General features: G+C 46.7%; 1 protein-coding gene across 3 annotated transcripts in view; it reads left to right on the top strand.

Annotated features, from left to right (window-relative positions):
* The window catches only part of WDR59 (WD repeat domain 59), an 82,192-nt gene that overhangs the window by 13,921 nt on the left and 44,063 nt on the right, over positions 1 to 24,208 (top strand). Inside the window, exons 2-8 of one of the 3 annotated variants that reach the window (XM_052655806.1) lie at positions 681 to 730; positions 6,105 to 6,240; positions 9,285 to 9,370; positions 10,545 to 10,625; positions 12,812 to 12,849; positions 17,286 to 17,374; positions 22,080 to 22,196. In XM_052655806.1, coding sequence (XP_052511766.1) covers positions 681 to 730; positions 6,105 to 6,240; positions 9,285 to 9,370; positions 10,545 to 10,625; positions 12,812 to 12,849; positions 17,286 to 17,374; positions 22,080 to 22,196 — 597 coding nt within the window. Of the gene's footprint in view, positions 1 to 680; positions 731 to 6,104; positions 6,241 to 9,284; positions 9,371 to 10,544; positions 10,626 to 12,811; positions 12,850 to 17,285; positions 17,375 to 22,023; positions 22,197 to 24,208 lie in introns of those variants that run through there. The other 2 variants (XM_052655808.1, XM_052655809.1) reach the window with 2 other exon arrangements.

Genomic DNA, 24,208 nt, shown 5'->3' with positions numbered 1-24,208 from the left:
GCAACAGGACTTGAATTTGTCCAAGTAAGAGAATTTAGGGCTGTAGCTGCCATGATTAAAATTTCTCTCATGTTCCGGCCTGTATGCAAATCTCCTTGATTCAGTGTGGTCTTTTGGAAATTGGACATCGGCTCCTGAAAAGCTGGTGCTCCCTAGAAGTTGGGAGACCTGGGAAATGGAAACCAGTAAAATATGCTGGAAATCTCAGATTAAATAGGAACTGAGCATCTCAAGGATATGACTGTAGAGTCAGCAGAAGTGGTGTTTGAAAATATTCAACTGCCATTTAGCTTGGAGAAGTCCATGTCCTTTGGAAAGGGGTGGAGTGTGTGTGTGTGTGTGAGTGTGTGTGGCTTTGGAAAGGCATGGAGTGTGTGTGTGTGTGTGTGTTCGGAAGGAGCTCTTAGTAGCTGAGTTTGCTGTGAACTAGTTGGATTTTCCGACGATTCCAGGACTTGATTCCTCAATGTAGACTCTACCCGCTTGGTTGTGTGTACCCCTGGCGGAATAGATCGCAGCTGCCCTGTTGTGGAAGATGAACGTGAGATTCGGATGAGAACTAGAAGGGGGTTAAAGAGGCCACTGTAGGGAACTGCCTGGGCCATGGGAAGAGGAAGCCCTGCAGGTGCCGACCTGGGCTGGTCTCGCTGGCAGGACTGAACGCCTCTTCTCTCTCCCAGGCGACCGCCATGTCCGTGGACTGCGTGGGGCAGCATGCAGTGCTTTCCGGGTAAGTGAGCTGGCGGAGTTCGCCTGCCGTGGTTTCCGGGAGTGAGTTGCAAATCCAGAGGCTTCTGGGAAATTGGACAGCGCTTCTTTAATGTAAGGATTACAGTCACTGGGTTTAGTTCCACTCTCCTAGTGACCTCAGCGGTCCTCACTGGGATTATTTGCATCTCTGCCCTAACAGGTGAGCGATAAAATTGCTTTGAGATGTTAGTTCGTTACTGGCAGTGTGGTCTTGAAATCGCCATTTTCTGTTTAATGCGCGGACTCTGGAAGGATGCTGTCTGGTACACTCTAACAGGTAGTTGGTTCCTAGGTTTGAGAGGATCTGGGTTCCATTGATTATGAGCCCCAGATGTTTATTCAGTTGGCCTCCTTGGACTTCAGTTTGCTCATAAAGAAACTGGATTTCCTCATGAAGAAATTGAATTACGTAATCTCTGTAGTCTCTTCTGGCTCAAAATTAAGATTTTGGCAAGTGAAGTCCATCCCTGCGTTTGCTGATCACCCTAACATTGTACCGGTATGATAGCATTTAATGGTCAGAGTCCCCCTCTCCCTTTCATGTTGCTCTAGATTGCTGCCTCTCAGATTCAGCTGTATTTTCATTAACTTTGTGGTTTGTGGACCCATTTATAAAATGAAGTTGTTTTCTATTCATTAATTTTGAAGTCATGTTTTAATTTACTTTTAAATAAGACCATTGCAAACATTAAGTAACTCAAAAGGACGTATCATGGAAAGTAAGTTTCCCTTTTCCTTCTGACCCCTCTCTCCAGATACCGCTTTCTTGTACCACACTGGATGCATAGATGTATAAAATTTGCTATGTCCCTTTCTCCCCTCCCTCAATCACTTTAAAAAAAAAAGAACTTTATTGAGCTATAATTCACATACCCATACAGTTCACCCATTTCAATGTACAATTTAGTGGTTTTGGTGTATATTATTAATTTCTGAATCAGTTATTTTAAATTTTTTATTAAAAATTTATTTTTTATTTTTTGGCTGTGCCATGGAGCATGTGGGATCTTAGTTTCCTGACCAGGGATTGAACCTGCACCCCCAGCTTTGGAAGCACAGAGTCTTAACCACTGGAGCAGAGAAGTTGCTCCTAATCAGTTTTTAAACCTCCCTTTTTTTTTTTTAAATGAAGGAAATGCCTATACATGTTTAAAAGGTCAAGTAGCATTATAAAGCTTGTATTGTCAGCAGAATTCCGCCTCACCCTTTCCCCACCCTAATCTCTCTCTCAGAGGCAACCACTTGAGACTTTTTTTATTTGAAAAATAATTTATTTGACACTGCATTGATAATATATGAATGTCTGTTTCAACCTAATTTTTAAAATAGCCAAAGATTCGAATAGACATTTCATGAAAGAAAAAGTATCAGTGGCCAACATAAAAGATGATGAATGTCTCTGGTCACTGGGAGTAATGAGATACCACTGTACATCCACTGGAATGTCTGAGATTTGAAAGTCTGCAAATGTTAAATGCTGGCAAGCCCATTGATGAAGGTGGAGTGCTATTATTGTGTTACTGTGCATCTCTCTTTTTATGTCTGTTAATATTTCCTTTATGTATTTAGGCGCTCCTGTATTCAGTGCATATATACTTAACAATTGTTACACCTTCTTGTTGGGTTGGTCCTTTACCACTGTATAATGTCCTTCTCTGTCCACTTGAGACTTTTTAGCTGTTGTTTTCTTTGGATTGCCTCCAGTTTTCCGAGTGGTATACTACGTATTGGAGAAGGAGATGGCAACCCACTCCAGTACTCTTGCCTGGAGAATTCCATGGACAGAGGAGCCTGGCGAGTTACAGCCCGTGGGATCGCAAAGAGTTGGGCATAACTGAGTGACTAATACGCACACTCTTCGTGTGCTGCTGCATCTTGATTTAGCTATCGTAAATATTCAAGCTGGCTTCTTACAATGGAAGATGAGTGTTGAGCATCTTTATTTGGTCTGTGAGTCCCTTATCGAAACACCTGGCTTTCCCCCTCCTGCCAATATAGTCATATAACCATTGTGCTGATCATATGCGGGGTTCTTTTCCTCAGTGCTATTGGCAAGAGGCCCTATGTTATTCTGCTCCTGGACTCTGTGTGTGCCCTACTTTTTACCTTTGGAGAAATCTTACCTTTATCCCCAGTGTTACCTCTACCTCTTATGTGTGTGAAGTTTTCACCATGACTGATTGCGTATGTCTTTTTCCATTCATTTTGCTGGGCACTTAGAGGGAGCCACCTCCCCTTTCTGACATTGTTACCTGCTCTATCTAAACAAAACGAAAAATAATACATACTTGGCATTATGTAGCCATTTTAACTGGAGAAGGAAATGGAAACCCACTCCAGTGTTCTTCCCTGGAAAACCCCATGGACAGAGGAGGCTTGTGGGTTACAGTTCAAAGGGTAGCAAGGAGCTGGACATGACTGACAACTGAGCACAGCACAGCAGCGATATTAACAGCCCATAAGATACTTGCAGGTGCCCTGGAATAACTGTATCTTAAACGTTAGGCTTCTCAGTATTGACTGCTGTGGGTCTCGTCCTTCGTAGCATTCTAGGAGAAAACGGGATCACGTAACAGGACATCATGCAGATGTTTCTGTTTTGGTGTGTTCTTAGACATGTATACGTCCATACTGGTTTTCAACATGATCTTAAAGTTCACCATTTCATTTTCTTATATTGAGCTTTAAAATATGTGTAGTAAGGTATAGCCTTAAGTGTACAGCTCGAATAAATTTACAAATATATGCACTCATGTGATCACCAGAGTAAAATACAGAATAATTTTTAGTAACGTGGAGGGCCCTTTCAGTCTGGAAATCTGTGTCTTTTAGTTTGGGGAAAATTTCCTGCATTCTGTCTTTGATAATTTTCCCCATTCTTTCTGGAGCTCCTCTTAGGGCTTGTTGGATATCCTGAATGGATTCTGTTCTGGTCTTTTGGTCTTTTTATTTTGCATTTTGAGAGTGTATTTGTTTATTTTTTTGGCCACACCGTACAGCATGTGAGATCTTAGTTCCCCAACCAGGGGTTTGAACCCCTGTCCCTTGCATGGGAAGTGCAGAGTCTTAACCACTGGATCACAAGCAAAGTCCTGCATTCTTGGAGTTTTTGTCAACTTTAACTTCCAACCCTTCTATCAGATTTAAAAATTTCAATGGTTATTTTAATTTCTCAGAGCTCCTGTTCTCTGTTCTTTCTTTGGCTTGTCTTCTTCTATGTCTCTGAGGCTGAGGAGTGTCGGCTTCCTTCTTTCCTCTGTGCTGCCCGCTTCCTTTCTTTACCCTTTTGGTTGTTTTGGTCTCTGTCTTTCCAGTTTCCTGCAGTGACTGATGCTCATGGGCTCTGTGTTAATACTCGAGAGTAAGTGCAGTCTCTGGTTACGTGTGTGATGGTGGAGCTCACTGTAGTGAGAAAGCAGTTGGAAACCTGGCCCTTTTGTTGGAGTGTTCTGAGGTGTCTGGAAGTTCTCGGTTCACATACTGTTGAAGCCTAGCTTGAAGGGCTTTGAGCATTACCTTGCTAGCATGTAAGAAGAGCACAGTTGTGCGATAGTTTGGGCATTCTTTGGCATTGCCCTTCTTTGGGATTGGAATGAAAACTGACCTTTTCCAGTCCTTTGGCCACTGCTGAGTTTTCTAAATTTGCTGGCATATTGAGTGCAGCACTTTAACAGCATCATCTTTCAGGATCTTAAATAGCTCAGCTGGACATCATCTTCAGGGCTTTGGTTTTGTTTTTTGTTTGTTTGCTTTTGTTCTTTCCTGGGCTGGTCATTTCCCCTGAGAAGAATCCTGCTGACACCATCACTGGAGACTGAAAGCCACACGTGGTGAGTGCTGTACTGGGGAGGAGGCCCGAGGGTCCCACCCCCCGCTTCCTGCCCTGTTCTGGGCGCAGCAACTCCCGCCCACCCCTCCCACCCCAGCCCTGGCTCCTCTGAAGTAGTTTCGCTCCCCCTCCAGCCCCTGCCAGCCTGGATTCCGCAGTGTGAATCACCTCACCCTGCAGGCCCTTGGGTGCTCGCTGCCTTTCCTCTAGATCAGTTACCATTTTTCGGCCTGCTTTCCATCTTTTCCTCTCTCGTTTTCCGTGTCTTTGTGGATTTCTCTCTTTTATATTTTCACCTTTATTCTAGTGGATCTTCAGTGGGGGATGAAGGCAACCAGTATGTTCAGTCAGGCATGTTTATCCGGAGGTACCCACCTTCTGCTAGTCTGCATTTTCCCCGTGCTGTCTCTGGGTTCCCCTGTTGATACCCGCGTCATGTGTATAGTATCGGGCCTTTGCCCTGTTTTCATTCTAATGAGAAGATGCTGGCTGTACGATCAACTGATTCCTTAGGAAGAGGTCAGAGGTTCTAGGCCTTTGTTCTGCACCAGCTTTCTCAGAAGCCCCACAGACTCTCTGAATTTGTGTTGTAACCTCTGCTTTCCTTGTCTCTTAACCTATCCCTCCTAGGGCTTCTGCTAGAGTTCAGTCTGCCACTTTTAGTTTTCAATTCCTGTCTCTTCTGAGCAGGGACAATTCATCTTTATCTTCGTTGTCTCGCTCACCTGTCGTCGCTGATACCCTGGGCACTCAGAGCACTCCCCAGCAAAGAGCTGCTGATGGCTGCTGAGAGGTTGATCCACCCACCAAGGATTTTTTCCCTTAGAAGAAAAATAGGTGGACAAAGGAGCTCCCCATTTTCAGATCCTTCTTTTTGATTGGCACTGTGAACATTATTGGCACTTAATATGATTATTGTTTCCATCATTATTATGTTTTGGTTCCTCCTCCCCCTTCCAATAGTGTGGATTTGGTTCCTGTCACCAGGTCATCAACTTGCATGGGAATCTGAGGTATTCTACAGAATGTTTGGCTAAGTGATAAGTGATGTGTTTGGTTTACCCACACTTACTGAATGCAAAGCACTGCCTACTGACGAGGGAATACAGAAATACTCAAGACGTGGTCCATACCCCGAAACGTTCAGCTGCTCTGGGACAGGAGCCTGTACAAGAGCAGTTCTGCTATGGAGATAGGTGCTGTAGTCGAAATGCAGACTGTGTAGTGGGGGTCTTGTGGAATCAGCTGTGATCCTAGCTGGGGGAAGAGGAAAGCCTGAGACGCTGAATCTGGTGGAGGGGTCAGGATTCGGGGGATACAGGAGGGAGGGCCATCTCTAGAGGCAGACCTCGCAGGGGTTCAGCAGCCACGAGTTGCTCTGGTCACTTGTATGCCTTTCAGAGTCAGTAAACATCATGTGCATCTGGGGATTTTTTTTTTGCGTACTGTATGTCATTCCAAATGTGCTTTTCTATCTTCATGCCAATGCTGTTCTGTTGTCAAAGTGTTGATGTTGTTTTCCTAGCCGCCGATTCCTATACATCGTCAGTCTAGATGCCCCCTTTGAAGGTCACCGGAAGATCTCACGCCAGAGCAAGTGGGACATTGGAGCTGTGCAGTGGAATCCTCATGACAGCTTCGCGCACTATTTTGCAGCCTCGGTGAGCTCATGTGACGAGTACTGGAAAAGTCTTTTAAATGTGAGATCTGGGCTGGTAGGTCTGTGTTCTATGTAGAGAAGAGAATGTAATTCACCTTTCTCAAATGGGAAAGAGGTGTGCATGCTTCTTAAAGGAAGATGGAAGCAAATTACAGACTTAAGTTATATATGAAAAGAATCCGGGGGCCCATCAGTATTTCTAAGGATTGAATCCAGTCTGTTTATGATAAGAACCCGTTTTCATTTCAGGAGTATAACTAGCCAGGGACTCAGAAAGACCTTCTAAGGAGGGACCTGGTGAGCTGGTCTCGGGGGGATTGTTGTTGCTTTCAGAGTGATCAGAAGATTCCAGGCACCTTTCCACTCAAAGGAAGGGATCCTTTTCTTGACTAGGATTCGTTAGATTTGTTTAACCCCCTGAAATTTTATGTACCTATTTATATATGAATTCTTCCAGGGAAAAGATGCATACAAATTATTAGATTTTCCAAGGGATTCCAGACTCAAAAAAGACCTGGGCTTAGATCATTTCTAGTATCCCTGGCCAGAATTTTTATCAGGATTTGTTCTCCTAGGACGATTAGAGATCTAAACCTCTGGCTCCTTTTGCGCTGGGCAGGGAGGGCAGTGTTTGAAGGAGTCCTCATCCTCCAGGGAATGTGACCATTCGCTGTGCCGCCTGGGTCTGTTCTTATCAGGAATGACAGTCTGTGAGAGGAAAGCATCTTACAAAAGAAAGAAGAGCAGTGTTGTCAGCTTTAGAAGGAACAAAAAGCGGCTCTTCCCTGTCGCTTCCAAAATAGAATCTGACTGTCTGCCTTTAACAAGGGACGGCGACTAGATTGGCAGTGGTTCCCGGGACTGTTGAAGGGTCAAGCTGGGTCCTTCTTCGTGGCGGGGTCTGTCCTGGGCTTTGCAGGAAACCAGCAGCACCCCGGCCCCTCCCCCACTAGATCTCAGCAGCATCCCCCCACCCCCATCGTGACAACCACAAATGTCTCTGGACATTGTTAGGTGTCCCCTGGGAAGCAAAATCTCTCCTGATTGGGAACCACAGGTTTAGGCTGAGCCCTTAGTGCTCGACCCAAGTGGACTAACACTGCTTGTGTTTCGGGGCAAGACAGAGCCTTGTTGATTTTTTTCAGGCATTTAAAGTGAACAGTTCAGTGTCCTTTACCACATTCACTGTGTTATGTAATCACCACCTCTGTCTCATTCCCAAACATTTCCATTGCTCCACAGGAAGCCCCACTATGATTAAGCAGTTCCTCCCTCCACCCACAGCCCCTGGTGACCTCTCTGTGTTCTGTCTCTGGATTGAGCTCTTCTAGACATTTTATATAAATGCAGTCAAACGATCCATGACCTTATGTGTCTGGCTTCTTTGTCCATGTTGTAGCATGTATCAATACTTCTTTGCCTTCTTTATGGCTGAATAGTATTCCTTCGTATGGATACATCACGTGTTGTCTCTTTGTCCACCAGTGGACATTTGGTCTGGCTATAAGGAGTAGTGCTGATAAGCACGTGTGTGTGCGTGTACTCTTTTGAGTACCCATTTTCTCTTCTCTTGGGTATATTCCTAGGGGTGGTGGGAGGGCCACTTGGTAAGTCTGTGTTTACTTTTTGTGGAACCATCCATCTGTTACAGTGGCTGGGTCGTTTGGCAGTCCCGTCAGCACTGCACAAGGATTTCAGTTTCTCCAGAGCCTCACCAAAATTTGTTATTTCCTGTTTTTGTTTTTGTAATTTAAAAATTCTAGTCCTCTGAGTAGGTGTCGTGGTTTTAATTTGCATTTCCCTCATGACTAATGACGTTGAACATGTTTTTGTGTGTTGGTTGGCCATTTTCATATCATGTTTTGGAGATTTGTCTGTTCAAGTCCTTTGCCTGTTTTTGAATTGGGTTATTTGTCTTTCTTTGCTATTTAGTTGTAAGACTGTAGACCTTTATCAGTGATCAGATCTGCAGGTATATTTTCCAGTTCTGTAGACTATCTTTTTAATTCCTTGAGAATGTTGTTTGTGACATTTCATTTTGATGAAGTTCTGTTTCATTCATTTTTTTTTTTTTCTTTCCTTCATTGGTCTTGGTTGGAAGGCAGTTACAGGAGAAAGCACTTTGGAGTTAGGAAATCTGAGGCCAGGTCCCAGTTTTAATGCTCACTGTTTTCTCTTGAGCACCCACCCAACTTGTGGAGTCTTAGTCGCCTCATCTGTGATGTGGGTGATGGCATCTAGTGTGCAGTGTGATAAGGAAAGCAGAGGGTGGGTTTCCTAAAGTTCCTGGTCCATAAGCTGACCCTAGTAGACCCTGGAGATGGCAGGGAATGTTGTTATAAGATCAGGAAGACCTTTCTTCTCACTCCTGTTCCTACTGGAAGCATTCTGAATTCTAACCTTTTGACAAGAACGTTATCTGTTTAGAATTGGAAACTGGCATTTCTGGGTAAAAACCTCAGAGCTCTGTATACGTGTCTCTGAGCTAAAATGAAAACCAGTCTTCAGAAATTATTAGATTACCAATAGTAGTTAGTGTATTAGTAATCTTGATCCACTCTCAGTATGTTTCATGAACTCATGATATTTGGGGAGCATTTGCTGGCCTGTTGTTTTTTAAGTGAAATGTAGTTTGATGGAAGCTTTTTCTTTTCTTCCTTTTTCTTATTATAGTTGAGGTTCCTTCTGGCCCATTTGCCCTGTGTCTTTCTGCTTAACCTTAAAGAAGTTCACGTGTCAAGGAGTCTTGTATAGTTTTGCCTTCCGGGACACCCTTTTCGGTGGTGGTTCTGTTTTCTTTCTTATGCAGGCGTTTTTTCAGTGTGTGATAGGTGGCCTCCTGGCGTTTGACAATGGGAAGGATGAGCTGAGAACCCGGAGTGTGACAGCGACTGGGGAGATGGGTGTGTGATCTTCAGAGCAAGGGGTGGTTCCTCTGACAGTGGAGGAGGGCTCCATGACCCATAGCTCTCGCGCTCAGGAGTGTATCTGTAGCTTCAGTTCAGCAGTGACGTTTAAGATGGCGTTCCCCTTGTTTCTTTCCAGAGCAACCAAAGGGTCGACCTTTATAAGTGGAAAGATGGCAGTGGGGAGGTTGGCACGACCTTACAAGGCCACACGCGCGTCATCAGGTAGGCACTGCCCTCCGCCGCTCCGGGCCTCTGTCGTTTGGTCCCATCTTGGGGGAAATGAAGCAAAGACACCATCCCCCTCCGGGCTTGACCCTCCTGGGTGTCTGCTGGGTCCTTAGCAGTCCTGAAGTGATGGCTTTCATCCCCCTCCGGGCTTGACCCTCTGGGTTTGCATTGACCCTGGGTGTCTGCTGGGTCCTTAGCAGTCCTGAAAGTCCTGGCTTTCATGGCGAGGAACAGCTGGAATTTGGGAACCCGCATCCCTGTAGCTATTAACCCCGATCCCAGGAGATACCTAGATGGGCACAGCCTGCTCCAGAGTGAAGGGCAGTGCTCCTTTGCTGCAGGAGGGGATGCAGCGATGCCTGAGGAACTCCCCGGGGCTCACGGTCAGCGGTGCCCTGGCGCGTGAGACCTCGGGGCCCAGCTCTTAGCTCTGTGTCCAGCCGCGTGGGCACCTCGTGGGGCTCCTGCCTCACAGTCTGTTACCCGGATGTGCGGTTTCTTCTCCCTGAGGGCCTTCCAGCTGGCTCCTGGGATGTCCCTTGGGTCACTGTCTTTGGGTGGGGACATTTTGTTGTGGGAAGCAGCAGCAGGAAGCGGTGAAGGTGGCAAGGGAGGTGGTGGGGAAGGCCGGACACCAGGCTGTTAACTCTGTGTGTAGTAAGTGCCTTTTGAGGAGGGACGACGTTGGTAGGGAGCGCCAGAGGCTTCTTGCCCTCCGTGGAAGCTGCGTGGCGACATGGTACTTTGCCGCTGCTTTGAAGATGTGGGGTTTACTCAGGGTCTCTGTGGTTAAGTCTGACTTAAAAGGCAGTAAGTCAGAAATTCTATGCTTTTTCCCTCCCTTTGTTTTGTCTTACGGGCACACACCTGTGTCTGTGTGCATTTGTGTGTGTGCGTGTTTTAAGTTGAAGTGCTCCGTTTCTCTTGGGGGAGCAGGGGGGAACCAGGGAAGGACCTGAAAGTTCCCTTCAGAGCTCAGTGAAGTCTTCTTTCCCAAGGGACTTGGGAGATACCCAGCCTAAATACCCAGATACCCAGCCTAAACCATGTTCAGGGGCCCCTTCAGGGTGACTTTTCGAAGCCACCAGAAGTGAAATCTGGTCGTGCTCTGGAATGTCACTTAGTGCTTTCTCGTCATTGCTGTCTTCTTTCCTCCTTGTGTTTCCAGTGACTTGGACTGGGCAGTGTTTGAGCCTGATCTCCTGGTCACCAGCTCGGTGGACACCTACATCTACATTTGGGATATCAAGTAAGAACAGTGAAAGGGCATAAGCGCTCAGCTGCTACAGGACCTTGGCCGCCTCGCTGCAGACCCTGAGACAGGGAGGTCCTGCAGGAGTCTTATTTAGGAGGGGACAGAACTGCTAGTGGGGGGCGGGGGGAGACTGGCTCAGGAAGGTGAGCGAGAGGGCGCGTCATCCTCCTGGGCACGGCAGTGAACCGGTGGAGCCTCCGGGGGACACTGGGTTCCAGTGCGCCACTCTCTCCCCGGAGGTGACCCACCTGGGGCCGAGGAAGCGGGCTGCCGTCTGCTCTCGGTCCCTGGATGAAGGCTGTCCACGGGGGCCTGGTTCCCTGGCAGTTCAGGCCCATCACAGAGGTTTGCAAAACGGGCTCCAGCAGCCCGGGAAAGTCCGGTTGGCAAAGAAACCCAGGTTCTGGCAACGGGAACGCAGGTGACGGTGGGGGCATTTCGCTGGGCACACACATGGGTCTGCAGTGGGCAGTGCCCTCAGACAGCTGCTCAGCTCTTGGTGCCGCTCCACCGCCCCCGGAAAGGGGGCCGAGAGCCAGCGTGTAGGCCAGCTCCCCATGGAGCTAAGCGTGGGGGAGCGCCCAGTCTCGGAGTCTGCGCATCCTGAGTTCTTAGTACACGGCTGTTCCCCTTTCTCTTTGCAGAGTAGGTTCCCTTCCCTGTAACCCCTAGCTAGGGGCTACGTGGCCTGGGGGGTTCCCGGGACAAGACACCCTCTCCCCCACCACTGTTCCAAATGACAGTGATTTTGTGACACTTTACACTGAGAGGTGAACTGTAGGCAGAGGACAGGCCAGGTGTTGAGGTTTGCTGGAGCAGACAGTCCAGCGGAAGGGATTCTCAGGGAGTAAAGGTGTGCACAGGTGACCTCACCAGTGACCCGTGCAGGTCCGCACCTCCGAGGTGATGGGTCTGAGGGCAGCGCCAGAGGAGGGAGAGGGAGCAGAAAATCCAGGGGAGGTGGACCAAGAGGGGCTCTTAGCCAACAAGCAGTCCCCCGGGAGCTCTGGGGCAAGGATCCCTCGTTTATATGAAACGGTTGTTTTCGTAATGTAAAAATGGAAAGACACTGAACTGATTTGCCTTCTCAATAAGCCAGGGCTGCAGCTGTGCCTCGTCTGGTCCTCCCAGCCCTACGCGGCTGCCCACTGACCATTTGCAGTGAACCATTGACCATTTGAGTCTCCCGCTGTATCCAGGAATAGTTTGTTGCTTTTTTTTAACTGTAGTAAAAAACCACAAAACGAAATTTATTACCTTAATCGTTTTTAACTGTGCAGATTGGTTGTGTCAAGTATATTCACATTGTTGTGCAGTGAAGCTCCAGAAGTTTTTCATCCTGCAAAGGTGAAACTCTGTACCCATTAAACACGCCCCCCGCCCCCCCAGTTCCTGCTCCTTTCAGCCCCTGGCAGCTGTACTTGCTGTGAATTTGCCTATTCCAGGTACCATGTGTAAGTGGAATCACACAGTGTCCATCCTTTAGTGACTGACTTATTTCACTTAATATGATGTTCTCAAGGTGCAGCGTGTGGTAGCATGTGGCAGGATCTTCTTTCTTGGTTTTCCTTCATCCCTTTGATGTAGCACATGGGATCTTAGTTCCCTGACCAGGGATCAAGCCCACGCCCCCTGCATCGGAAGGCAAGAGTCTCAACCACCGGACCGTTGGAGAAGCCCCCCTTTCCTTCCTTTTTAAGGCCTGGTGACAGTCCACTGTCTCTATAGACCGTCGTTGGCTCATGTGTTCAGCAGTGGACACTTGAGTGGCTTCCACCTCTGGGCTGTTGGGGACATCCAGAGTAGTTTTTCACGCCATCCTGGCTGTGCTGTTGGAAGGTTCTTGCGTCTCTACAACTGTCCCCTTGTTCCTTAGGAGGAATGACCCAGGAAGGGGCCTTTTGGCTCCCTGCATGTTCACTTCAGTCACTTAGGCCGCGCTATTGAATACTATAATTTGTGCTCTGTGGCGACAGCTATATGATTTGAAGTTCAGATTCTGCCTCAGTTGAAGAGGTTGAGAAGGGGGACAGGATTTTCTTTACACCACTTATTAAGGTTCCCAGTGAAGCCCCAGCACCCCCTGAAAGGAAACTGAAGAAACGCAAGCAGAGGGAGAGAGGCCCCAGGTGGGTGGTGGCGGGTGGACGGGCGTTTGACTTCTGGCTCTCGCCTTTCAGAGACACACGGAAGCCCGCTGTCGCGCTGTCCGCTGTAGGTGAGTGACTGCCCACCTCCCTCCCCGGTGGCCTTCATTCCCCTCCTCCCACCGCCCCCCTTGCACCGACCCGTCTCCCTCCTCCCCGTGCCCCGCATCCCATGCTCTGTCCAAGCTGCGTGGACCTTGACCCTGCTGCTCTCTACTAGAGTTGGAACTGTAGAATGTGGTCGGGAACTTACGTCAGAGTTCAAGGGCAGGCGCCACATTGCTTTTCAAACTTTTTATTGTGGGAACTTTCCAAACTGTGTGAAGCAAGAGGAGAATGAATTGCTTGTGTTTGTCATCCAGCTGGAACAACTGTCAATGCACAGACAGTCTTCTGTTGTCTTTCACCTCCACCCCCTCCCCTTTGGGATTATTTTTGAAGCAAATCCCAGGTGTCATATCATGTCATCAACAAATATTTCAGTAAGTGTTTTTTACAACAGGAAAGTGAAAGTGAAGTCGCTCAGTCGTATCCGACTCTTTGCAACCCCGTGGACTGTAGCCCACCAGGCTCCTCTGTCCATGGGATTCTCCAGGCAAGAATCCTGGAGTGGGTTGCCATTTCTTTCTCCAGGGAATCTTCCTGACCCAGGGATCGAACCCAGGTCTCCTACATTGCAGGCAGACGCTTTACCCTCTGACCCACCAGGGAAGCCAACAACAGGGGGCCCCTTTAAAAAACACATAACCACAATACCATTAGCACACCTAAAAATATTAACAGTAGTTCTTTAATATCCTCAAATATTTAAGCATATGCAAATTTTCTCAGTAGTTTCAGTAGATGTTATTTGGTGTTTTTGTTCTCCTTTTACAGAATTTTTGAATCAGAATCCAAATAAAGCTGGTGTTGGTAAAGTGGTTGATATATTTCTCATCTCTTTCAGTTGGTAGGTTTCTTCTCCCTTCCCTTTGGTTGGTTTTCCTTTCCTGCAGTTTCTTTATTGAGGAAAACAGGCAGTTTGTCCTGCGGTTTCCGCACAGTGCTGATTGTGTCCCGACAGGATCATTTAATATAGACACACTGACACTTGGAAGTTGCCTTCTCATCTGCCTGTTTCCATCACCTTTTTGGAGTTGACTGCTCTTGCATTTCTGCACTGGGCGTGTTACAGAAGATTCTCACCACTTCCTGAGGGCTGAACTTGGGCATAGAAATGTTTTATCTTTCCCCCCATGATGAAGCCCAGTTATCAGGATTCTAATTTGATGTCCTTGATCAAAACAGATCATGTTATCTGTCTCTTAAATCCTCCTTATTTTGAATCTTCTTGGGTCATTTCAATTTACATTTGATGTTTACTCCAGAATGGTTGCATGATTCTTTTTCTCCCCTGCATCCCCCCTCCTCATCATTTGAAGGCATTAAACATCACAAATGGATTAAGCAGTTGGTTGGTTTGCCCTGTGAGGTTAGGGACCGTGTTGTTCAGGGCTGCAGACCAGGGTCAGTCTAAGTGCCTGCTCTGAGGAGATGCTCTGTGAGGGTTTGTTCCATAGATGTAGGACTCAAGCGCCTGTGCCTCTGTGCTTAACAGTTTAATTGATCTGGCCCCTGCCCCCATGCACATACTTCTGATCTGTGGCATATAAATGACCCACAGATGTGGTCGCAGAGGGCATCCAGCTGAAAGAGAGTACCAGGGGTCTGTGAATGTTCAGTCACTCATCCCTGAATTCGCTAGTTCTCCTGATGGGTTTCTAACTTAATTGGATTGTAGAGGATCTCTAAAAAGGAAGGTTATTCCAATTGCTTTCTTTTCTAAGTGCTTCTTAAGAAGCAGAGGTAGGAGATGTCTTTCCTTTTTGTACCTCAGTGAGGCTTCTCGGTGGTGGCAGAGCTGCCCTGAGGGGGAAAGAAGTGAACGCGAAGCTTGTGGACCTTTACCTAAAGGCGCTCTGGCTAACATTCCCTGAGAGGTGCAGCCGGAGGCTGCTGTTCCCCAGAGTCTGTGGTCCTGATCTCTCTGTGAGTGAATTGTTTCTACCACGGGGCAGGAAGTCAGTAAGAGCACGTCTGTGTGTCCTCCGGAGCCGTCTCTGATTCTGAGAACTCTGGGGCTTTCATTTGATCTTGATGTCATGATCCTACAGGTTGAATTAGGAGGTTCCCAGAATCCTTTGGGAGGCTTCATGTTCTGATAGACCACCTACTGGGAAAGGTATATTTTCTTGAAACTTGTTTTTATTATTTTTCTTCTTTTTAAAAATTTTTCTTACTTTCTTTTCTTCCAGTTTTATTGAGATATAGTTGACACACAGAAGTGTATAAATTTAAGATGTCCAGCATAATGATTTGACTTACCAAATAATGATCACAATAAATGTAATGAACATTCATTGTCTCATATAGGCACAACATTAAAAGAATAGAAAAAAATTTTTTTCCTCGTGTCTTCGAACTCTTCAGTAACTCTGTCACATAGAAATGGAGCCGTCTTTTCTTACACTTCCTCCTCTAGCTTTCTTGCAAAGAAACTGGGTCTCCTGAGTAATATACTACCTTCCTCCAACTTCAGGGGTGTCCACCATTCATTCTTAGGTGACATAAAGTGCCCTGTGTCTCGGGAGAAAAACACAACAAACAGAGAAGCAAACCAGCAAATACTCTCACCAAAGCCTAGCAAGGCTAAAGTCTGGGCTTTGCTCTGTTTCCTGTTGGGTACCAAGCCCTTGCTTTCTCTCTCATCCTTTCCAGATTCTTGGGTCAGGTTGCCCTCTAAAGCCCTGGATCCACTGTGGTATCAAGTAATAAACACCCACCCGAGGAGAGAGGGTGTCAAAGCAGAAATGTCATGTGTTGCCTGAGCAACAGCAAGAAGAGGTGGAGAGCCGTCACGTTCTGGTCTAGCATAATTACCGTGACTCTTGAAGAGCCAGCCAGCAGTGCTGCCGTGCCCGTTTTCCACCTGTCTCAGCCCCTTCTGGCATCTTCCAGTACCAGCCCCTCACTTAAGGAGCTCTTTTGCCATTATTGCTCCCTGTGTGTATTGGCAGAGGACTGAGTTCCTGTCCCCACGCAAGGCCACGTGTACTTGCTGATGGGGAGACAGGAGAACTGGTGGGGAGCACGTAACTTTCCTGAGGGCAGAATTGGGTAAACTGGGGCTCATTCTTCAGCTGAGCTTCAGCTAGAGGCTGTATTTTTCCAAGACTGCCCCTCCTCCCCAAACAAAAGCAGAGTGGGAAGGTGCAGGCTTTGATCTAAGGCTCTTGTGATCGCAAGCTTGGCGTTGGAGAGGATGAAGGGTGGGTTGTGTGATGAGTCAGTTACCGTCCAGCAGAGCTGGGCTGAACCGCTTAAGCAGCTACATTTCCTGGGCTTCCCTGGTGGCTCAGTGGTAAGGAATCTGCCTGCCAACCCAGGAGACACAGGTTTGATCCCTGGTCTGGGAAGATCCTGTATGTCATGGAGCAAGTAAGCCTTTGCACTGCAACTATTGAGCCTGTGCGCTCGGGCCCAGGAGCCACAACTTCCGGGCCCCTGTAGCCGCTGTACCACAACTCCTGGAGCCTGGGCGTCCCAGCGCCTGTACTCCGCAGTAAGGGAAGCCACTGCCGGGAGACGCCCACGTGGCAACGGAGACCCAAGCTTGTGCTGCTGCTGCTGCTGCTGTGTCGCTTCAGTTGTGTCCGACTCTGCGTGACCCCATAGACGGCAGCCCACCAGGCTCCCTGGGATCCTCTAGGCAAGAACACTGGAGTGGGTTGCCATTTCCTTCTCCAGTGCATGAAAGTCAAAAGTGAAAGTGAAGTCGCTCAGTCGTGTCCGACTCAGCAACCCCATGGACTGCAGCCCACCAGGCTCCTCCGTCCATGGGATTTTCCAGGCAAGAGTACTGGAGTGGGTCACTATTGCCTTGTCCGAAGCTTGTGCTAAGTCGCTTCAATTATGTCTGACTCTCTTCGACCCTATGGACCATAACCCTCCAGGCTCTTCTGTCCGTGGGATTCTCCAGGCAAGAAAATCGGAGTGGCTTGCCATTTCCTCTTCCAGGGGATCTTCCTGACCCAGGGATTGAATCCACGTCTCTGAGGTCTCCTGCATTGGGAGGTGGGTTCTTTACCACTAGCGACACCTGGGAAGCCCCCAGCATAGCCAAAAAAATAAAAATAAAAATTTAAAGTGAATATATAAAAGTAAGTGGAAAAAAAGGAACTACATTTCCCTATTGATTCTACTCAGAGGTAGCCTGAAGTTTTTTTTTTTTTTTCCCTCATGAGATTATTTCCTCAATTAGGTGACTCTGATCCTGTTCCCATGTGTCAATTCATTTATTTTTTTGGCTTCATTTTCTCTCTCACTGTGGAGCTGATGCAGTCATAGAAGCTTGAAGAGTTCTGTTCTTATTCATCCGGAACTCATTATCCAGCTCCCCTGGATAAGCTCCACTCTGTTCCGAAGGCGTTGAGGGCAACAGCTTTCTTCCCCTGATTTTGCTTTGCAGCGGGTGCCTCACAGGTCAAATGGAATAAGAAAAACGCTAATTGCCTTGCCACCAGTCATGACGGGGATGTACGGATATGGGACAAGCGGGTAAGTGATCTCTTTTTCCCCCAGGAGGGTATCCAGAGGATGTGAGCAGCAGGACTTGTCCAGGGTAGCTTGGGCAGCATAGTTAATTGCCGTGTTAAGAACCTAGTACCAAATGACATTTGCTTCCCGACCAAACTGGTGTTGAAGAACATAGGGGAGTGAGGCATTATGACCACAGGTTAAGAAAATGAGCTTGGCCTGACCTAAGCTACAGTCCCATTTTGCTACTTCCTGGTTATATCAGGTGAACCACAAACTTTTCCAAGCCTCAGTTTCCTTGTCTTTGGAATAAAGGTGGTAATAGTGGTTGTATCACTGAGGAGGTCAAGCCTGGGGAACCAGACACCATTCTAGAATGGTCATCGGGCTTCTTATCCCTGCCCCAGATTGCAGAGGGAAAATCCATTGTTTTAGAACATACACCATCCAGAATCTGAATCACTAGGCCGGGTACTCAGTATGCCCAAATATTCCCAAAGTAATATTTGAATATAAAAAATGGTTTAAATAGAATTTTTGAATAATTTGTAGTACATGGATATTTATTTGCCTTAGACTGTTTTCAGAACCATAGGCAAAATAAACAATGTGGTATTTAGCCATGAATCCAGGACCAGTTTTCCAAAACAGTGGCTATGTCCCTTATCTCGTAAACATGCACTGCGGAGCTGTTCCTTTATAGGCTTCTCTCTGGTCCACTCATAACCCTGACTTCCCTTGTTATCTATTTTGTTTTAAGAGATTTAGCTTTTTTTTTTTAGCTGTTGGGACTTCCCTGGCAGTCCAGTGGTTAAGACTCTGCGCTTCCACTGCAGGGGACACGGGTTCAGTCCCTGGTCAGGGAACTAAGATCCCACAGGCTACAGTGGTGTGGCCAAAAATTAAAAAAGAAGTCTCCCAGTCCTGTCAGCCTCAAAAGAGGGCCTGCAGGTCGTGTAATCTCCCTGCAGCAGCCCACAGCCCTGAGAGGCAGGAAAGGGGTGAAGCGCCCTGGGCATCTGCTGTCCTGGCAAGCCTGTCATGCTGGCGTCAGGGAGAGGGCCTCTTGCCTGTGTAACTCCCAGATGGTGGGGTAAGGATGCAGAAGGCAGTCGACTTGCACACGATCGGGGATGGAGGTTCAGCTTCCTGCTCTGTGAAACGGGAGGCTAGAGCTCCTGCCTTTGTGGGGAGGAGCGACTGTCAGTTTTCCCGAAACTGGTTCTGCAGCTGTCCCAGCTGGGATGCTGGGCGTCCTGTCTCAGCGTTGCTTTTTGTTGCCCTGCTCCCTTCCCCTGCCAGCAGGGAATAAAGTCAGATCGTGGGAGAGGAGAGGGGAGTGAAGCAGAGACGGGGAGGCTGCGGGGTTGGGTGCTAGGACTTGCTGGGGAGGTGGTGTGCTAGTCAAAGCCCTCGCCTTGGACGGCTCTTCAGTGACGAGGTGATGTTAGAAGGAGAAGGATGGTGCGTCTTCCTTATGTCGCTTTTATATCTGTCTCTCTACTTCAGTCTGCTAACAGCCATGCTTCACCCCTCTTCATTTCTTCAATTGGCAATTAGCTTTATTCATGTCTGTTGCTGGTATAACATTTAAGGGGTTCCCTGGTGGCTCAGTGGTAAAGAATCTGCCTGTAATGCTGGAGATGCAGGTTCGATCCCTGGGTCAGGAAGATCCCCTGGAGGAGGAAATGGCAGCCCGCTCCAGGATTTTTGCCTGGGAAATCCCCTGGACAGAGGAGCCTGGCTACAGTCCGTGGGGTCGCAAAGAGTCAGATACGACTCAGCGACTGAACAGCAACGAAACTAATATTTGAATATAAAAACTAGTTTAAATAAAATGTTCGATCAGTTTGTAGTGCATGCATATTTATTTGCCTTAGACTGTTTTCAGAACCATAGGCAAAATAAACAGTGTGGTATTTAGCCATGAATCCAGGACTGGTTTTCCAAAACGGTGGCTATGTTCCTTAGCTCGTAAACATGCACTGCAGAGCTGTTCCTTTATAGGCTTCTCTCTGGTCCACTCATAAGCCTGACTTCCCTCAGCGAGTCTGTTACCTATTTTGTTTTAAGAGATTTAGCTTTTTTTTTTGGTCTATTAATACTCAGGATTTCTGTTCATATGGATTGTAAAACTTGTTCGTTGTAATTTCACTTCTCTGGCACTTTTCTAGTATCAAAGCAGGACTGTTGGCAGCAAGCATCACAGGCTTTAAAAAGTGCAGTATCAGTGGTGATGTTGGGTTTTCACTCAGACTCATGAATGCTTAGTAACACTGCTATTTCTTAGTGTTCATTATGCGCAGGCATTGTTCTAAGAACTTTATGTGTATTGATTCATTTTTCTTTATAAATAGCCTTTAAAATGGTTATAATTATTACCCCCATTCTGCAGCTGAGTAAATTAAGGCACAGTTTGTTGCCAAGATTTAAACTCAGGGAGGCTGGTTCTGGAGATTGTACTCTTAACCTTATAGACTATAGCTGATGACAGGAAATAATACAAAAGGGCACATAAAAATCATCTGTGTCCTATTGCCTAGAGTCACATGCTAACGTTTTCGTATTTTCCTTTCTTGTGCTCTTTTAAAAACATGGTTTATCATATCTTACACATAGTTATGCATACTTTTTTCATTTAACATTAAAATAAATTCATTTTCTCTGTTATAATAAGCTTTTTCTAAGTATAACTTTAGTGGCTGCATGATATTGTATCAGATAGCTGTACAATAATTGATTCTAACATTTAATTAATTCCCCCTTATCATTCCTTATGTTCCTGGTTTCCTAGGTGTTCCACATAGCACAAGATGAACATCTTTTGTACCTAAAACTTCTTGTGAATTTAGAATAGTCCCTTAAGAAAGGAAAAATTTTAAGCATTTTGATGAAAATGGTCAAATTTCTTTTCCCTAGAAAAGATTATACTGTTTCATATGTATACCAGCAGTGACAAATGCTGCCTCACTATGTTGAATATTATTTCCAAGTGTCTCCTAATTTGATTGCTTAAAAAAATTTTAATGTTTTAATGTATATTTCTGAAGTTTGCTTCTGAATCTGTTTTGTATGTACTTGGCAAGCATGTATTGTTTTCTTTTGTGATGTGCACGTATTCTCTTTGGGAGTCTTAGGGCTTGACCACTTGAAGCTTGGTGGTTTTCAGATAGAGTTTATTCTCTATGACAAGCTCATGGTTACCACTGAGAGAGGGAAGGAGGGGAGGGGCAATTTAGGGGCAGGAATTAAGAGATGCAAACTGTTACATATAAAATAAGCTATAATACTGTGTTATTACAACATGGGAAATATAGTCAATATTTTATAATAGCTGAAAATGGACTATAATCTTTAAAGATTGTGCATCACTATATTGTATACCTGTAACTTGTATAAGTCAGTCAGTTCAGTCGCTCAGTCATGTCCGACTCTTTGTGACCCCATGAATCGCAGCACACCAGGCCTCCCTGTGCATCACCAACTCCCGGAGTTCACTCAGACTCACGTCCATCGAGTCGGTGATGCCATCCAGCCATCTCATCCTCTGTCGTCCCCTTCTGCCCCCAATCCCTCCCAGCATCAGAGTCTTTTCCAATGAGTCAACTCTTTGCATGAGGTGGCCAAAGTATTGAGCTTCAGCTTTAGCATCATTCCCTCCAAAGAAAACCCAAGGCTGATCTCCTTCAGAATGGACTGGTTGGATCTCCTTGCAGTCCAAGGGACTCTCAGGAGTCTTCTCCAACACCACAGTTCAAAACCATCAATTCTTCGTTGCTCAGCCTTCTTCACAGTCCAACTCTCACATCCATACATGACCACTGGAAAAACCATAGCCTTGACTAGACGGACCTTTGTTGGCAAAGTAATGTCTCTGCTTTTCAATATGCTATCTAGGTTGGTCCTAACTTTCCTTCCAGGGAGTAAGCGTCTTTTAATTTCATGGCTGCAGTCACCATCTGCAGTGATTTTGGAGCCCCCAAAAATAAAGTCTGACACTGTTTCCACTGTTTCCCCATCTATGGGACCAGATGCCATGATCTTCGTTTTCTGAATGTTGAGCTTTAAGCCAACTTTTTCGCTCTCCTCTTTCACTTTCATCAGGAGGCTTTTTAGCTCCTCTTCACTTTCTGCCATAAGGGTGGTGTCATCTGCATATCTGAGGTTATTGTATAATATTGTACATCAACTATACTTCAGTTAAACAAAAAAGGTTGATGGTTTTACTGCAGGACTGGGGTGGATCTGTTTGGATGTCACAGTCCCACTCTGTGGGTGATTGTGAGAAGGGGATCCGGCATCACAGACCATGGTCCCAAAGAGGAGACGCACCCACTGCCTTCTTTAAGGTGTGCCTGTGCCGGGAGCAGAAGATGATTAGACTCACAGGCTGGTGTTCTGAGCATGCGTGAGGGAGAGCTGGCGAAGTCTTGTTTTGTTTGTTTTAGACAAAACAAAATGGAGTTTCTTAAGAGCAGAGACGGCCTCTGAGAATTGTTTCTTTTGACTGTGCTGCGCTGCATGTGGGATCTTAGTTCCCTGACCAGGGTTTGAACCCCTCCTCCCTTCCATGGAGGCATGGAGCCCTAACCCTGGGCCAGCAGGGAGTTCCTCTGGGGGTGTATTTGTATCCCCACCCAGCAGACTGGGATAGGCTGTGTCCAGCTCAGGTGGACGCGCTGAGCTCTTTGTAGAGTGCCGCCTCTGGCTGATGGTCCTGTTGCAGAAACCCAGCACAGCTGTGGAGTATCTCGCGGCCCACCTCTCTAAGATCCACGGCCTGGACTGGCACCCGGACAGCGAGCACATCCTTGCTACCTCCAGTCAAGACAACTCCGTCAAGGTGAGCGGCGCCGCTGGGGCAGGGTGGGGAGCGTGTCTGGGGGCATCAGGGGACCGCGAGCATTTCCTTCGGAAGGAAAGCTGCCGCTGGTTAGCCTGGCGTGTGTTTCAGGGGGTCGTGTGCTTCCTGGGGAGCCGGGCAGGTTCACTGGGGATGTGGACCAGGGGAGTGGTGAAGTAGCACGTGTCTGACTTGGCGCCTGTGTTTGTTTGGTGGGTCTGCTTTCTGTTTGTGAAAGGAAGTCAGAGACAAAAACATTTATAAAGGACTAGAAGTTTACTCTGCAAGATGCGGCCAGGAAGTCCCATTTCTGAAGGACTGGCTCATCAAAATAACACAACAGATACCCAAGCAAAGGAGAAAAACCCACACAGTCCTTAAAGTTACCAAGTTGACCATTAGTCTGGGTGGAAAAACAGCAGTTTTCACACATGATTATCATATCTGCAAAAGTTAGGATGTTTTTGGTCATCCACATTGCACACGTCAGGGACGGAGTTATTTTATTAGAGATTCTCTAACTCAGGGGTCCCCAGCCTCTGGGATCTAATGCCTGATGATTTGAGGTGGAGCCGATGTAATAATAATAAAGTGCACAACAAATGTGATGCACTCGAATCATTCCAAAACCACCACCCCCAGGTCCATGGAAAAGTTGTCTTCTACGAAACTGGTCCCTGTTGCCAAAAAGGTTGGGGACGCTACTCTAACTTGCAGGAAATGCTCGAGGATTTATGTATGTCAATAAGCCTATTATTCTCAGTTTCTCTCAGGGTGCAGTGTTTCTTGTTTGTTCTCTGGCTTTGGAATGTGATCTGCACCCTTGTTTGAAAGTTTGCAGGGCATGGAGTTTCTCCTTGTGGTCAGGTCTCTGCCTGGACGGACAAAGATGTGACCGCAGATGTTTGCTTAGCAATTTTGTGATTGGCTTCACCAATGTAATTCTTCACTTTACGCAGGCATGTACAGCTTTTTGGTATGGTTAGCAAAGCTAGAATCATACACTCAGCCTTAAAAGTTAACTTCCGTCTGGAGGTTTCTAAATCCCCTAGACTTGTAATTTACATTTATGTGCCCAGAGTAGTTTTTCTCTTTGTTTGTTCTGGCCTTAAGTTTTTGTCCCCATAACCTGATCGGCTTGTTTCCCAAGTTCAGGAGCCAGAAACCATCCTCCTCTTTCTTTGAGATCTCCAAATTTGTCAGTATTCACTGACAGCTTTATTACCCCTGAGGCTGGGATGCCATGGGTAATAAAGTAGATAACAGGCCACTTTCCACATGTGAGACACAGTCCTTGTTCCTTACTAGTTGGCTTGTTGTTCAGTCACTCAGTTGTGTCCGACTGACTCTTTGGGACCCATGGACTACAGGACACCAGGCTTCCCTGTCCTTCACTATCTCCTGGAGTTTGCTCAAACTCAAGTCCGTTGAGTCAGCGATGGTATCCAGCCATCTCATCCTCTGTCACCCCCTTCTGCTCCTGCCCTCAATCTCATCCCAGCATCAGGGTCTTTACCAATGAGTCGACTCTTTGCATCAGATGGCCAAAGTATTGGAGCTTCAGCTTCAGCATCAGTCCTTCCAGTGAATATTCAGGGTTGATTTCCTTTAGGATGGACTGGTTGGATCTCTGTGCAGTACAAGGGACTCTCAAGAGTCTTCTCCAACACCACAGTTCGAAAGCATCAATTCTTTGGTGCTCAGCTTTCTTTATAGTCCTACTCTCACATCAACACATAACTACTAGAAAAACCATAGCTTTGATTATAGAGACTTCTGTGATGTTTCTGCTTTTTAATACACTGTCTTAGGTTTATCGTAGCTTTCCTTCCAAGGAGCAAGCATATTTTAATTTCATGACTGCAGTCACTGTCTGCAGTGATTTCTCAGGGAAATAATCTGTCACTGTTTCAATGCTTCCCCCTTCTATTTGCCTTTAGCTTAGGAATTAAATGAGATTTTTGGCATAGTTATTTAATTTTTTCCATATATCCTGGTAGAAAGACAGTTTT

Source organism: Budorcas taxicolor, chromosome 18 (assembly GCF_023091745.1).
Source record: "Budorcas taxicolor isolate Tak-1 chromosome 18, Takin1.1, whole genome shotgun sequence".
Lineage (NCBI taxonomy): Eukaryota > Metazoa > Chordata > Mammalia > Artiodactyla > Bovidae > Budorcas > Budorcas taxicolor.
This window is presented reverse-complemented; position numbering and strand designations above follow the sequence as displayed.